Source organism: Pygocentrus nattereri, chromosome 15 (assembly GCF_015220715.1).
Source record: "Pygocentrus nattereri isolate fPygNat1 chromosome 15, fPygNat1.pri, whole genome shotgun sequence".
Lineage (NCBI taxonomy): Eukaryota > Metazoa > Chordata > Actinopteri > Characiformes > Serrasalmidae > Pygocentrus > Pygocentrus nattereri.
In genome coordinates this window covers 37,163,495-37,178,192 of record NC_051225.1, presented here as the reverse complement: position 1 = coordinate 37,178,192, position 14,698 = coordinate 37,163,495, and the positions used below count along the sequence as shown (strand labels likewise).

At 41.6% G+C, this 14,698-nt stretch overlaps 1 protein-coding gene across 2 annotated transcripts in view; it reads left to right on the top strand.

The window, feature by feature from the left end:
* The window catches only part of adamtsl3 (ADAMTS-like 3), a 274,633-nt gene that overhangs the window by 243,967 nt on the left and 15,968 nt on the right, over positions 1 to 14,698 (top strand). Inside the window, exons 24-26 of one of the 2 annotated variants that reach the window (XM_037545501.1) lie at positions 6,899 to 7,081; positions 10,986 to 11,093; positions 13,812 to 14,024. In XM_037545501.1, the coding sequence (XP_037401398.1) occupies positions 6,899 to 7,081; positions 10,986 to 11,093; positions 13,812 to 14,024 (504 nt within the window). The remainder of the gene's footprint in view (positions 1 to 6,898; positions 7,082 to 10,985; positions 11,094 to 13,811; positions 14,025 to 14,698) is intronic. The other variant, XM_037545502.1, reaches the window with a different exon arrangement.

Here is a 14,698-nt window from a genome sequence, read left to right as displayed (position 1 = left end):
AGGGGGCTGATAAACTGTACGACACTGTACGATAAACAAAGGACTACAATCTGCAACTGTACACCTACAAAACGAATATATTTCTAATAAAGTGGCAAGTGAGTTGCTCACAAGGTAGGTGTTTCTAATAAAGTGGCCAATTAGAGGAACTAAGTTAAAGTGATACTTTTTTAGTCCCACAACCGGGAAAATTCCACCTCCGCATTTAACCCATCCGTGAAGTGAAACACCACATACACACTAGTAAATACATACACACTAGGGGGCAGTGAGCATACTTACGTGGAGCAGTGGGCAGCCCAATCCGCAGCGCCCGGGGAGCAATTAGGGGTTAGGTGTCTTGCTCAAGGACACCTCAGTCATGGACTATCAGTGCTGGGGACCGAACCAGCAACCTTCCGGTCACAGGGCCAGTTCCCTAACCTCCAGCCCACGACTGCCCAACTACAAGGTTGGTGTTTCTAATAAAGTGACCAGTGCATGGGAGAAGTGGGGCCATTAATGGAACTACAAGGAGGGTGTTTCTAATAAAGTGACCAGTGCATGGGAGAAGTGGGGAGATGTTTCTAATAAAGTGGCCAGTTAATGGAACTACAAGGTGGGTGTATAACACCAGAATCTCCAAAATCGTATCTCTGTTTTCCGTTGGGCAAATTTTGAAGGAGATATTTTTCAAAAAGTGTTTTTAATCAAGATCCTTTCCCTGTCAGTGTTGCTCAATAGAGATTTACTATAAAACCTACAACAATGAAGTTCTTTATGAACAGCCAGCAGGCCCGTTTTGAAAGCCATTGTGCCAAAGTGGTGGTTTTGTCCTTTCGAAAAAATGGCAAAGGTCCACATTCCAGTGTTACTTTTCCTCATCACTCCAAAAACAGCAAAACCCTGCTCCCCTCCCTCTCTCACTCCCTGTACACACCGCAAACGTATTGTTTGAGTGAGACGATGTAGCGTAATGTTTGTTTACGTATCCCGTGCTCCAGAGCTTCCATCCACAGGCTGGAGTGCAGGGCCGGGTGGGGGAGGGGGGTGTTAAACGATTTGGCCAATTGGGGTGAATCGATATGGAAAGTCAACAGGCGACCCTCTTCTACAGGATTTATACCCGTTCCTCATCATTTACCACTGCTAATCTACTGTAGCTGAGCAGAGCTCCTGCTGTTTGATTGAACAATATGGTTTTGTCGGGGCCAAATTGTGTGATTGCATCTTTATCATTGCTTTGTAGTCTCAGGTAAAGTTTTATAGCTCTTGGAAAAGTTATTAATTATTATACAAGAAACATTAGTTATTTTGTTATACTGTCTTTTGTTAGACTAATTTATATACATCCACCTATTGAGTCTATAGCAATCTAGCCCGGCCCATTCACACTGAGTGTTTAACATCCACAGCACCATAAGAATGCAATGCATTTGCAGGGCTTTGTCTTGGTGTTGTCATTCACATTTCGCTGCTGTTGGAAGAAAACCTGGCATCTCCAAAATGATCATTTTACAGGAGACTGAAAACACACACTTCACTTCTAATGTAAGTCCATGAAACCAGACTTTTTAGCCCTTTTCTTTTGGTGCAGTCATTTACACACAGTTTCAAATTGTGTCAAAAACTGAAATATAAAACATTTTCTTCCGACAGCAGTGATTTGCATGCTTGAGCTGATGTTTTTGGCCTTAGGGTTAAAGCAATGCTATATCATATTAAGATTTGTTCCCGCTAGAGAAACGGCCTTTATCTGCTGATCTTTGGCTAGAACTGACCCAAGGTCAGCCCCAGACATCAGCGTCCGTCTGGAAAGCTTGTTAAACGTTTTCATCGCCTCAGACGAAGGACACCTGTTGTTACAGCAGGTTTGGCCTGAGCACAAAGCACTGCTCCTGGCCTTTTCATCAGCCCCTGATTCTCCTGGATGACGTGAGAGTGCGATGGAGGAACGAAAGAGAGAAACAAGGTGCCCAGTCGGCTTTATGAGAGCGAAGAAAGTGGCAGGGCAGATGAAAGATGGATGATGGGTAGAGCTGTGAGGAGGCACTAGATTTTCGTCATTAACTCTTTAGTGCTAAATCACAAAAGCCTCTATTACTGCTGTTCTTTTTGACTTCATTGATGTGGTTTCTCAGTGCTGGTGCTCCATTTATGTTGATGTGTCATGTTTATGATCTAACAGAGCTAAAATTTAGATTTCTCTAAATGTGTCCCACAAACTCCTGGTTGGTGTAGTGTAGTGCTTCTCACCTCTGCCTTCTATGTTGCAGACTGGGGTTCAGTCCCCCAGCACCCTACATTATACCAATAAGAGTCCCTGGGCAAGACTCCTAACACCACCTTGGCCTACCTGTGTAAAATGACCAAATTGTAAGTCGCTCTGGATAAGAGCGTCAGCCAAAATGCCACAAATGTGACTGTAACCAAACACATGACCATTAATGTGCTTAACACGTCAGTGGCCTTTTATTGTTACTCTGAAGAAATAATAAAGTCAATAATTTTCCATAGCAATGTGAAGGTATGCTCACTCAGATACTATCACAGTGCATCAAAGATAAAGACAACTTAGAGCTTCTTTTGTACAGTGATAAGAAACAGGACAGCTCCACTTCCCATGCTGATCCATTTCACTGACCAGTGAGGATATACATACTCCCTTAACTACTAACCTAACCAAAAGGGATAAAAGGGATGCTGGATTTGATTGACTGGAAAAAGTACAGTGAAAGAAGTGCTGAATTGGTTTCACTTCATCCAAACGTGTGCATCTGTTTTACATTACTAGGCAGATTTTGTCCAAGATATCACTTGTTATATACATATAGTGTTCTAATAAATTTTCTGATATCTGACTCACACAAATAAATGTGAAAAAAAATTCAAAAACTTTAAAAAAAATTTTTGGATCAAAATGTTTTCAAGATTACACTGGTAGAAATAAAGTTTCTGTGCAGGTACGTTTTTCATTCATTAAGGTACAAACAATGTAAATGTTCCCTCAAATTTACACCAGTGGTTTTAAGGTCTGACTTTTCACCTTAAATCCGTTTTTCCAGGTGAAAAGTACATATTTGCACCTTTCCATAACCTAATGTTTCAAAACAGAACAATAAAATAAAAAGCCTTTCAATGGATTAGGGTACCATAATGTTCCCTGCCTAAAGGTACTGAGATGTACCCTTGAGGGTACCAGCCCAGTGACAAGAGGGGCACTGCCCTAGTGACAGTGTACTACCTTTCTTTCTGAGAGTATATGCCTTTTGACTGGTACTGCCTATATAAAGATTCTGGTTCCAAAATAAAAGCCATGTTGTGAGTGAGCTTTACACACAGAAGAAATTCCTGTTATAATAAATTCACCATTTTGCACCATTAGCACAGCTTTTATTGTGTTAAATGGGATTTTTTATTACAATTCATATGTAATACCATAAAATGTTTTGGATTGAAATGTATTGTAAATGTTACAATAGCACCTCCTTTTGGTGTGAGATGAAACATATCAATTTTAATGCCATCTCTAAACTGAATTGTGACTTCAGTGACTTGAGTGTGCTGAAGTTTTACGTGTGTGTTAATGGCTTACCTGTTTGGTCGCCCAGCCTCACATCTTTATTCCAGCTTCAATGCGCCTGCCCGCTTTTTTTTTACCCCTCTCCAGGTCTGTATCCACTGCAACTCAGCAATATGTCAGTCCTAATGTCTCCCTGTTGTAAAATAGTAGCCCATAAAGCACAGACTGCTGGCCATGTGCTACTCATTACAGCAGACAGGAGTGTCCCGGGGGTGCATGCTGGAGCGAGGCAATTTGCATTCATTATACCCATTTGTACCAGTAATTTGTGGCAGTCTGCCGGCCTCTTGCTAGTGTGCCCTACCAATCACCATTTTCTACATTTTCCTAAATGACGATAAGCCTTGAAGTTGATGTTTGACTCTCACCAGCTGATGGTTAACGGTTGTGGCGACTGCTGGTTCTAAATGAGCTCTGTTTTTCCACATTCTGACCCCCGCGAAGAGGCTCCACATGCAATTTCGTTCAATTCAGTTTGATTTAGTTTGATTTGTTTTGATTCAGTTCAGTTCAGCTTGATTCACTTGTATTCAGGTCAGTTCGGTTCACCTTGATTCACTTGATTCAGTTTAATTCAATGAAATTCATTTCAACTTTAGTGGCATTACAGATAAAAACAGTAGATTTTCATCATGCTCTTTTTCTAATAGGGCTGTAAAGTGAAATTTAGTGATTTAGGTGAGTCAAAGTGAATTGAAGGTTTTGAACCTTCTACCTCTGAAGGTTCGCATCTTACAGTAGCCCATAAAGCAAGCTCCGGTGACTCCATCAACGTGGAGGAGTATACAGAATCAATGAGTGGCTACATCTGCAAGTGCATTGATGATGTTACTTTCCCCAAACCCGTCATAACTCAACCCAACCAGAAACCACAGATGACTGCAGAGGTATGCATGCTGCTGAGAACCTGCAACAAGGCTTTCAAGTCAAGGGACAAAGCAAGCCTCTGGATAGCAAGAGCCAAGCTTTCCTGAGCCATCAGAGAGGCTAAGCGTGCCTACTCAAATAAAATCCATGATAATTTTCAAAACACTGCCGAGACACGGCGCATGTGGCAGGGCGTCCAGGCCATCGCCACCTACAAGTCACGTCCACCTGCTTGTGACAGTGATGCCTCCCTTCCAGATGCGCTTAATAACTTCTATGCTCGGTTTGAAGCACAGAACGGCACCACAGCGAGGAAAACCACACCTTCTCCAAGTGAACAGTTACTGTGTCTGTCCACAGCTGTCCACCATCATCATTTTTGTGCCGAGGAAGTCTCCAGTGTCCTGCCAGAATGACTACAGTCTCGTTGCGCTTATGAAGTGCTTCGAGAGGCTTGTCATGAGGCACATTAAAGACCAGCTTCCTCATTCACTGGACCCATTGCAATTTGCGTATCGCCCCAACCACTCAACAGACGACGCCATCTCCACCACACTCCACCTGGCTCTCACCCACCTGGACAATAAAGACACCTATGTCATGAAAGCTGTTCATAGACTTCGGTTCAGCATTCAACACCATCATTCCTCAGCAGCTTATTGGAAAACTGAGCCTGCTGGGCCTGAATGCCTCCTTCTGTAACTGGGTCCAGGATTTCCTGACTGAGAGACCTCAGCTTGTCAGAATAGGTAATAACACCTCCAGCACCACCACACTGAGCACCGGTGCCCCTCAGGCCTGTGTGCTCAGTCCACTGCTGTTTTTTCTGCTGACTCATGACTGTACTGCAAAGTACAGCTCAAACCATATCAAGTTCGCTGATGACATGACTGTAGTGGGTCTGATCAGCGAGAATGACGAGTCAGCGTACAGAGAGGAGGTGTAGCGGCTAACGGACTGGTGCGGAGCCAACAACCTGTCTCTGAATGTGGACAAAACTAATGACTTCCAAAAAGTGTGAGGTGTCCACCCTCCACTTAACATCACTGGCTCTGCTGTGGAAATCGTCAGGAGCACCAAGTTCTTCAGTGTCCACATCACAGAGAACCTCACCTGTTCCCTCAACACCATATTCTCCAACTCCATATTCAAGAGAGCCCAGCAGTGCCTCTACTACCTGCAGAGACTGAAGAAGGATCATCTCCTGCCTCCCATCCTCACCATGTTCTACTGGGGGACTGTGGAGAGCAGCCTGAGCAGCTGCATCATCGCCTGGTTTGGGAATTGCACCGCCTCAGACCGCAAGACTGTACAGCGTATAGTGAGGACAGCTGAGAAGAACATTTGGGTCTCTCTCTCCTCCATCGTGGACATCCACACCATACACTGCATCCGCAAAGCCACCAGCATTGTGGACGACCCCATCCGTCCCTCACACTGACTTTTTTCAATGCTGCCATCTGGTAGAAGGAACTGGAGCATCCGTGCCACCACTGCCAGACTCTGGAACAGCTTTGTTCCACAAGCAATCAGGTTCTTAAACCCACAAGGACTGTTCTGAAAGCCCCCCCTCACACACACACACACACACTCTCCTCCTTTGATGCTCTACTGGCACTATCTGGATCATTGCTGCTACACTGTGTTTACACTGTTTACTCTGGTTTTTCTACCTCCGTAACTGCTGTGTTTGTCTGTCATCTGACTGAGTGACTCACAGATCACAGCATGTTTAAAATCTTTGCACCTTATTCCACGACCTCATGTCCAGAATGAGTGCTGTGTCAGTGCTGCACTGTCCTGTCTGTTTACTGTGTCTAATGTCTGTTTAATTTAACGTGTTTATTTATTGTTTCTAGTTTAATTTTTGTTTGCACACTATTTCTGCACGTTTGCACTTTGTACTCTTTGTTCCTTGTTGCACCGCGATGTTCCTGGAGGAACGTAATTTCACTCCACTGTGTACTTGTACATACATGGAATGACAATAAAAGCCTCTTGACTTGATTAGAAAGTAAACTAAGCTTCGAATAACTGGATCATTGAATGCAGGCAGGTGGTGTAAGAATGTTCTATGTCTTGCTCTAAAGTTGGAACCGTATAATTTTTGGAATGTTAGAATTCATTACTACAATATTCAGTAAAATATGTGGCCAATTTTCCATTCAATTTTTGGCCAAAATTAAATTCAAAGCACATTTAAACCTAAAAATAAAGACAAAAAGGTTGGCTTATTGTTTGTATGTTTATATTTCACGACTATGTAAATAGTTCCTTAAGTCATATTTGTGTCATCATTCGGTCATTATTCAGTATCATTTTGACTTGTGCCAAAACAATCAAATCGCATTGAATCAATTTGATGATGAATTGAATTCATTTCTAAAAGAATCGAATTATTAAGGTCCAATTTTTACCTGCACTGCGGTCTGACTGACTGAGAGTGATTTGTCTGTGTTGTGTGATCAGGTGTTCCTCAGCCATCAGTGAGCTGGCACCGGTTGGAGGGTTCTCTGAGCTCTGGGGCCGTCCCGCTCCCGAACGCCTCCCTGCTGCTCCAGAACCTAACGCTGCAGGACGACGGCACCTACACCTGCATGGCAGCGAATCCCATTGGCAAAGCAGTGTCTTCCAGCATCATCCATGTGACAGGTGAGTTTCAGTGAGTGCAGAGTTGATGCTCCCCGCTCACTCCACCCCGTCACACTAGTAACTAGTAACATGAAGATTATGGGGGGGTAGAGGGGTGATATCACAGTAGTGACATCACAAGCATGAATAATTAAAAGTTAGACTATTTTTACAGCTTAGTTTGTGTAGATGGACCATATGGACCTGGGGTGAATGGGTCTCTCTTCATTTGTAGTGGGAAAACATGTCACAAAGGTTTCAGGGCTTAAAAAGATGCTGAAGATATTAGTCACAGCTCCGCAAGTTGTTATGTACTTTACACATTTGACCCAAGACTAAGTAATGCTTTTCTTTTCCCTTATGAATCGCTCTGCATGCATAAAACACCTTGTCACAAAACCAATATTCATCATTTGTGAAATGATTTTTAATATAAAACAATATTTCTAAGAGGTTTCACTTGGGAATTTGTATAAAACAGACTGTAAAATTTACTTCATATATCATTAATGTTATACTATGTTATACATTTAACATTTTATTTTTACAGAGATTTTGGTCACTGCTGTTATCAGGACTCTTATGTTACATTTTAACACAGTATTTTCAGCTTTATTAATCTGCTTCTTTGGGTCGAGGCTCATCAGAAAGGAAGCATCTCAAGGGATGAGAAGGCGAGTCACACTCGCTCATTATATTTCATTAATTTATTAGTAATTTATTTGATAAATTTGTTAATAATTTTGTTTATCAGGCAGCTCATAATTTCTACGTGTCAACGGCATTATGTGCTTTAATGGCTGGGTAATTAGATTTTATCAAAATAATTTCAAGTATCATTTTTATTACTGATTTTAAATAGTTGCACAAGGTCGCCTGACCACCAATGACTAAGTCAGATTCCAAAATCCTCAGTTTTAACCAGAATTTCACTGGAGTCAGAGTCACTGTGTTTACACTGACACTGCAAAAAATGGAATCTTGGCATGCATAATAATCATAACCCCTAAGAATCTCTGGCTTATTACATACTGAGACGTTTAGTAACTACAGGGACTTCAATGCAAACTGGCTGAGCTATTCTGAGGTTATACACATGTCTAATAGAACACCAGTGACTGTAAAATATGTTTTGAATTAAGCTCTCATTTCTGCATATATGTGTCATGATTGGCCCCTCCCAGTCTCCTCATGTGCTTGTGTTTACCTTTGTCCTGTCCATGTGCACGTGTTTACTTCTTGGTCTTCCATGTGCATTTGTTTTGGTTTTTCTGTCCTGCCCCCTTGTTTGGTTACTCCACCCCTCATTTCCCCACCTGTGTTTCCACCTGTGTCTTGTGATCCCTTGTTAGCCCTCGTGTATAATAGCCCTGTGTTTGCCTTGGTCTGGGTTGATCTTTGCTGTTGGATGTACTGTTTGATTGTGTTTGATGTGGTGTTTCATTCTTGTTTGAGGTTCTCTGTTTCGTTCGTCATGTCTGTCTCGCAATATCTCCGTATTGGTTGTGTGACCCTGGACTGTTCCGACCCTGACCCTGGATTTGCCTCGCTTGACTCAGCACCTCCTCGCTCCATGTCACAATATGATGGGGATGAAAGAAAGATTTTTTAAAATGTACCCACCTGAATTCCCACTCCAAATGCAGAATGACTTGAATGATTCATGTGAAAATGTCGCCTCTATCTGCAGGCCCCCTCATAACTGGATTTTAAATTAATTTTAAATTAATATAGTCAAATAAAATATTTTCCCCGTAACTCTGCCATGAGATTAACGAGGACACTGTTGTCTCTCTGTGTGTGAAATGCTGTGACTCAGTGTTGAGCTGCTAGTGAGCAATTCACACCTCTCCACAAAGACGGAGGTAAAACAGGCAGCTGCAGCTTCCTTCATATTAAAAAGCTGCTAAAAGGGACTAACAGTTAAACATTGTAACATTAGTAGTAAATGAGCCATTGTTCCGCAGGCTTGCTTGCCTTTCCTCCGGCGTGAGCCAGATTTGTGAAGAGATTGATGCTGGAAATAGTAAGACACATAATGCTGAGAAATATTATGCGTGTACAGTCAAGGCACAGTTAAAGCTGGCTTGCCTGAGACCTGCAGGGGTGGTACGATCAATCTAAACTGATGAATAAGAATAAAAGATGTTATGGAAGGGATCCACCTCGGCATGGTTTATAAATTAGCGGCTGGAGCGAAAAACTGGGGTCATTTCTGGTAAAAGTCATGCATTACCCACCACTGTGACTTGTTTATGAGTGCTGATGTCTTGGATGAGCTGACTGAGCGGCAGTTTCCATTTCTACAATGCTAGAAATCTAGCAGGACACTGGTCATCAGTTCTACACAGGTCTTTCATGGACCCTTTAATAAAGGAAATGGTTATCTTTAAAACCTTGAGTTCCATAGAGAACCATTTGCATGCTTAAATGGGTCTTTGCATGGTGAGATGTTCTTCAGACTGATGGAGAATGTGTTCTATATGGTTCTATGTATAACCTTTTTGAAAATGGTTCTATACAGCACCTAAAAGGGTTACAATCTTGACTTTGCAACAGTAGCAAAACTCTTTAAATCTTAAAAAAGGTCTGTCAGTCTGAAGATACACCGCACCCATGGTTCTAAACAGAACTGTCGGCTTCAATGAAGAACCCTTGAGGAACCATCTTTTTTGTAGAAGTGTAGAAGATGTTTTAAATTACCTTCCAGAGCTTTTCATTCATCATTAGTCTGTTATGTAATATGATTTAATGTCAGTGCAGCAATACTTTCATTCTTGCTTCAACACTTGTAACTTTTCTAGCACCAGTGCTACCTGCTCAGAAAGTTTACATACAGCCCTGTTATTTGATGGGTTTTTTTTATGTACTGGTCCTTCAGCGTTTACGTCTAAATGTTGCAAGAAAATGGAAAGATGGACAGATGCAGGGAGAGATGTGTATCTTGAGATGAATGCACCTGATCATGGTGGAATGATGTGTGCTTCGTAGGCTTGTCAATGGGCACTGAGAGATATACTGTCTATAGCTGCGTTCCAAAGCCTAGGCTGCAGCCGAGGAAGGGCAGGTCCTCGGTAGTACTGTCCTATGAAGACTTCTCCTTAGTAGCCCATTGGTCACTCCAGTGGAACAATCCTAACGAGGCTGCATGATGATGTCACCAGAAAGGTCCCGCCTCTTGCACAAGCGAGTCCATTGCATTGTGTTTGTTGCTTTTTTATTTCTTCATGGAAATGAGATGTAATGTAATATGATAAATTAGATACAAATACTTCTAAAAAAAGGCAGCACTTTGTAAGGTAACAAAGACGAATTCCAGGGTATGAAGCCCTGCTCCAACTTCATTTCCCTCCATTTTTGCTATTGTTTACCCAGAGAGAACTGTGGGTATCTGAAGGCCTGAAAGGATACATCTGTTGTATCCTTGAAATCACTCAGAACTGCATTTCTAGGCTGTATACGAAGAGTCCTTCAATTGGGAAATGCCTTCTATGCTGTAGCGGCCGATAATGTTAGTACACTTGCAGAAAGAAAGGTACTAAACTGGTGCTGGGTCAGTACCCCTGGGGTGGTTCCCTCAAGGGTACATTTCAGTATCTTTTGTCAGAGAAGTTCTATTGACTCCACACACCACGCCTCGTCTACAGGCTTTTCATTTTATTGTTCTGTTTTAAAACATTAGGTTATGAAAAGGTACAAATTTGTGCTTTTCACCTGGAAAAACGTATTTAAGGTACACAGTTGGACCTTAAACCACTGTTGTACCTTTGAGGGAACATTTTCGTTGTTTATACCTTGATGAATGGGAAAATGTACCTGCACAGAAGCTTCATATCTAACAGTATATATTAATATTATTGTCACACTAATATGTTTGGTATATTTGGAAAGTATGATGACATTATATTTAATCTGTACCATCCAGCGCTCACAACATCTTCAGAGCAGAAGGAGGGGAACAGGAAACGAGTGGTGATGGCTTCTCGGACCGGCACCGTCATCACCGTCACACCAGGGGATGTTCTGAGAATAGGTAAAGCACTGTCAGCTGTTAATGTCTCAGAGTGCAGTACAGTGTGCTGTTATTATGACTGCACTGAGACTAAGAAGGCTGCTCTGCTCTTAAGCAGTCCTCCAACTGATAGGAAGATAGGAAAATCAGATTGTAAAATAACTAGATTTTTTGTAATTCTTTGCTAATTCAGCAGGTTAGAGTGAATGTCAGGGGAAAATGTTTACATTTACACTGCAAAAAATGGGATCTTGACATGTACAATAATCATAACCCCTAAGAAGTGTGTAATAGAACTTGGGCCTTCTGGTGGGCCTTGGCCATGTAAGGGGTTACGTCTAGTCTAAAAATCTCATATTTCTCATTTTGAGATTTGTGCAAGCTTTATTATTAAGAAAAATAGTCTCACTATGTTTGCATTTTATTTAAGAAAAATGCTTTAAACTTCAGAAAAATGATCTGCCACTACAATGAGATGATTTTACTTAATAAAAATACTTAAAACAAGTAAAAAAAATCATATAATATTCCCACACACATTGCATGAAAAATGAGATGTTTAGAGTACATTTAAGGTTATTTCAGATTATCATTTGTGTAGTGTAGAAGCTGTAGTTACTCGCGATAACAAAAGCTTGGTTTATTTTAGTCCTTTCTTACTAATAGTTCTTTCACACAAGTGGAGAAATTGTGTGCAAAGCTCAGATTCTAAACCTTGAATTCATACCATACAAATGTTTGTAAAGAGGTGATATTTTATCAGGATTTGAATTTTAAGAGATAATATTGTTGTATGTGGGTGGCACGGTGGCGTGGTGGGTAGCGCTGTCGCCTCACAGCGAGGAGGGCCTGGGTTCGATTCCCCTGCCGGGTGTCCGGGGTCCTCTCTGTGTGGAGTTTGCATGTTCTCCCCATGTCTGCGTGGGTTTCCTCCGGGTTCTCCGGTTTCCGTCCAAAGACATGCAGTCAGGCTGATTGGACATGCTAAAGTGTGAGTGTCTGTCTGTCTGCCCTGCGATGGACTGGCAACCTGTCCAAGGTGTATCCTGCCATTTGCCCGAAGACTGCTGGGATAGGCTCCAGCACCCCCCCGTGACCCTGATGGAGAAGCGGCTTGGAAAATGGATGGATGGATGGATGGATGGATATTGTTATATGTGCTTTTTTTATGGAAAGGAAATTTGACTGACTGTTGTTGAGCTAGAGACTCAAGTGGATACCCCAGTTAATACTTGCTGGTGACGACCAAGCAAATGACCCTGCTCAGCAAGAACTTTCTGAAAAGCCTCCGGATCTGCTGTCTGCATGCTAGCCGAGATATTCTGTAATGTGGCAGAATAACTCGGATGCTTTTGGTTTAAAAAAGAGAGTAAGGCTTTAATGTTTGAGTCATAATCCTGATTCAAAAAACCGGCAAAGGTCAAATCCAGTAAAGACAAGAAACACAAAAAGACAAAATAAGAAGACGAACAGTCCAAAGGGCAAAGACAAAAAGGGCAGACGTCAAATTAACAAGCAAAAACCAGAAAATCACAATAAATAAGGAAAGACCACTCAGTACCTCTTGAACAAGAAGCAATACCTCACATCGAACTAGACTAAAAGCCTAAACTAATTATATTAGGGCTGAGAATAATGTGGTCCGCCCTAGAGACCCCTGAGACTGAGGGATATGTGACACAGTATTGGTTGTTGCTTGACCAATACAATTACTGAGTTCACTATAAAACTGATACATATAAAGCAAAATATATGTTAATATGTTTAGAACAAGCTTCAGATAAAACGTGGAATGTCTTTTATAAGTGTCACATGTTGATGTTTATTTACATGTACATTTATGGCATTTTGGCTGACACTCTTATCCAGAGCGACTTACAATTTGAGCATTTTACACAGGGAGGCCAAGGTGGTGTTGGGAGTCTTGCCCAAGGACCCTTATTGGTATAGTGTAGGGTGGTTACCCAGGTGGGGGATTGATCCCCAGTCTACAGCGTAGAAGGCAGAGGTGTTACCCACTACACTAACCAACCACAAACCACAAACCAAAAACTCATGTCGTTTTTACAATAAACATCGTTTATTGTAAAGTTAATATAATGGCTGTTAGCTAAGCAGTAACATACTACTAGAATACCATAGAGGAGCTAGCATTATTATTATTACTGTTATTATTGTTATTATTATTAAATTAGCATTATTATAGTGGTGTTTTTCCTAGTTTACTCCTCAGTCCAAACTGAATACAGTACACCAGACAGCACCACTTAGCAACCCTTGCTGATGCTGATAAAAGCTGACAACTTTAAGGCTTACACTCATTTTTACACCCTACTTATTTAAATTGAAATAAAACGTTCAACTTCATTTATCATGGTTGGCATCAATCAAACTGCCCCTTAACAAATTCACTGTTGTGGAGCTGAAAGATACGACCGTCATGTTAGCTGGTGTAACAGACTTTTAACATTTCTCAGTTTATCTAAAAGACTGACTGCTGTGATGCACTGAGAAATTGAACAGCGCTCCTTTAGAAACTTTTTAAAATCATTTTTGGACAATATCAAGCGTGCCTGGTGCACATAACCTGTCCCTCAGCAAAACAACGTTGGCATATTGAGGTTAACGTCTGTTTAGACGAATTTGAGTGTCTACAAAACAAGTACAGCAGACCATCAAAGAAAACTGTCCAGTTTCTGGGACCCTCCTCCAACCCCCGGTCTCCTCTTTTTCCTGCAGGCTGTCCTGTCGTCCCAAGTCATAGGAGGCCTATTAAGTGGACATTTCAGAACCAAACCCTGAAGCAGGCAGCAGGGCTGCACTACCGCATGCTGGTCAGCGGCCGCGTCCTGGAGATCAACACGCTGACCGGCAGGTTTGAAGGACGATACGGGTGCCAAACAAACACCAATGACCAGCTCATCTCTGCCTGGATTCGGGCTCTTTCACAAGGTCAGGGAGGGTGGATTTGCAGGTGTTAAAGGATATTCAAATGGTCCAGGTCCATACAGTTCGTTTTGAACTCATCTGGGTTGTGATGTCACATCCATGCTCCATAGCACACATTGTGTGGAATTATCCAATCAAATTGTGGTTGTGATGTCACTAAATAGAACAATATTTTATGGTAGACTCTTTAAATTAGCACCTCTTTTTCTTGATGCAGCTTTGCATACTGTTGACCCACTTGAGCACCAGCATTTTGATCAAACCTTCTTAAAGATTATGAAAACTACCATTCAGTCAGGTAGGTCCAAACACTGGATCGTACAATGATCAAAAATTTGATCTTGAAGTATATGGTCTACACGCTGCTGTCTCGTTCTCTACAGCTAATGCCAGCGGTTCCGATCTCTGATGACATTGAAGTTAACATAAGCAAAATAAAAATATAATATTTTTAAGTAGGACTGTATAAAACAACATGAAGTGAGCAGGTAAATCATCACTGAGAATTGACCGATCATAGGAAATCCTATTGTACAAACAGCTAATATAATTATTGTGTACAGCACTGTGCAAAAGTCAGAGAGCCTTCATTTCCAGTCAAAACAGCCATTAAGTACAATTTATTTATTTAACAACAAAATATAATATTACATTTCTTTCAATGTTCAGTGAGTCAC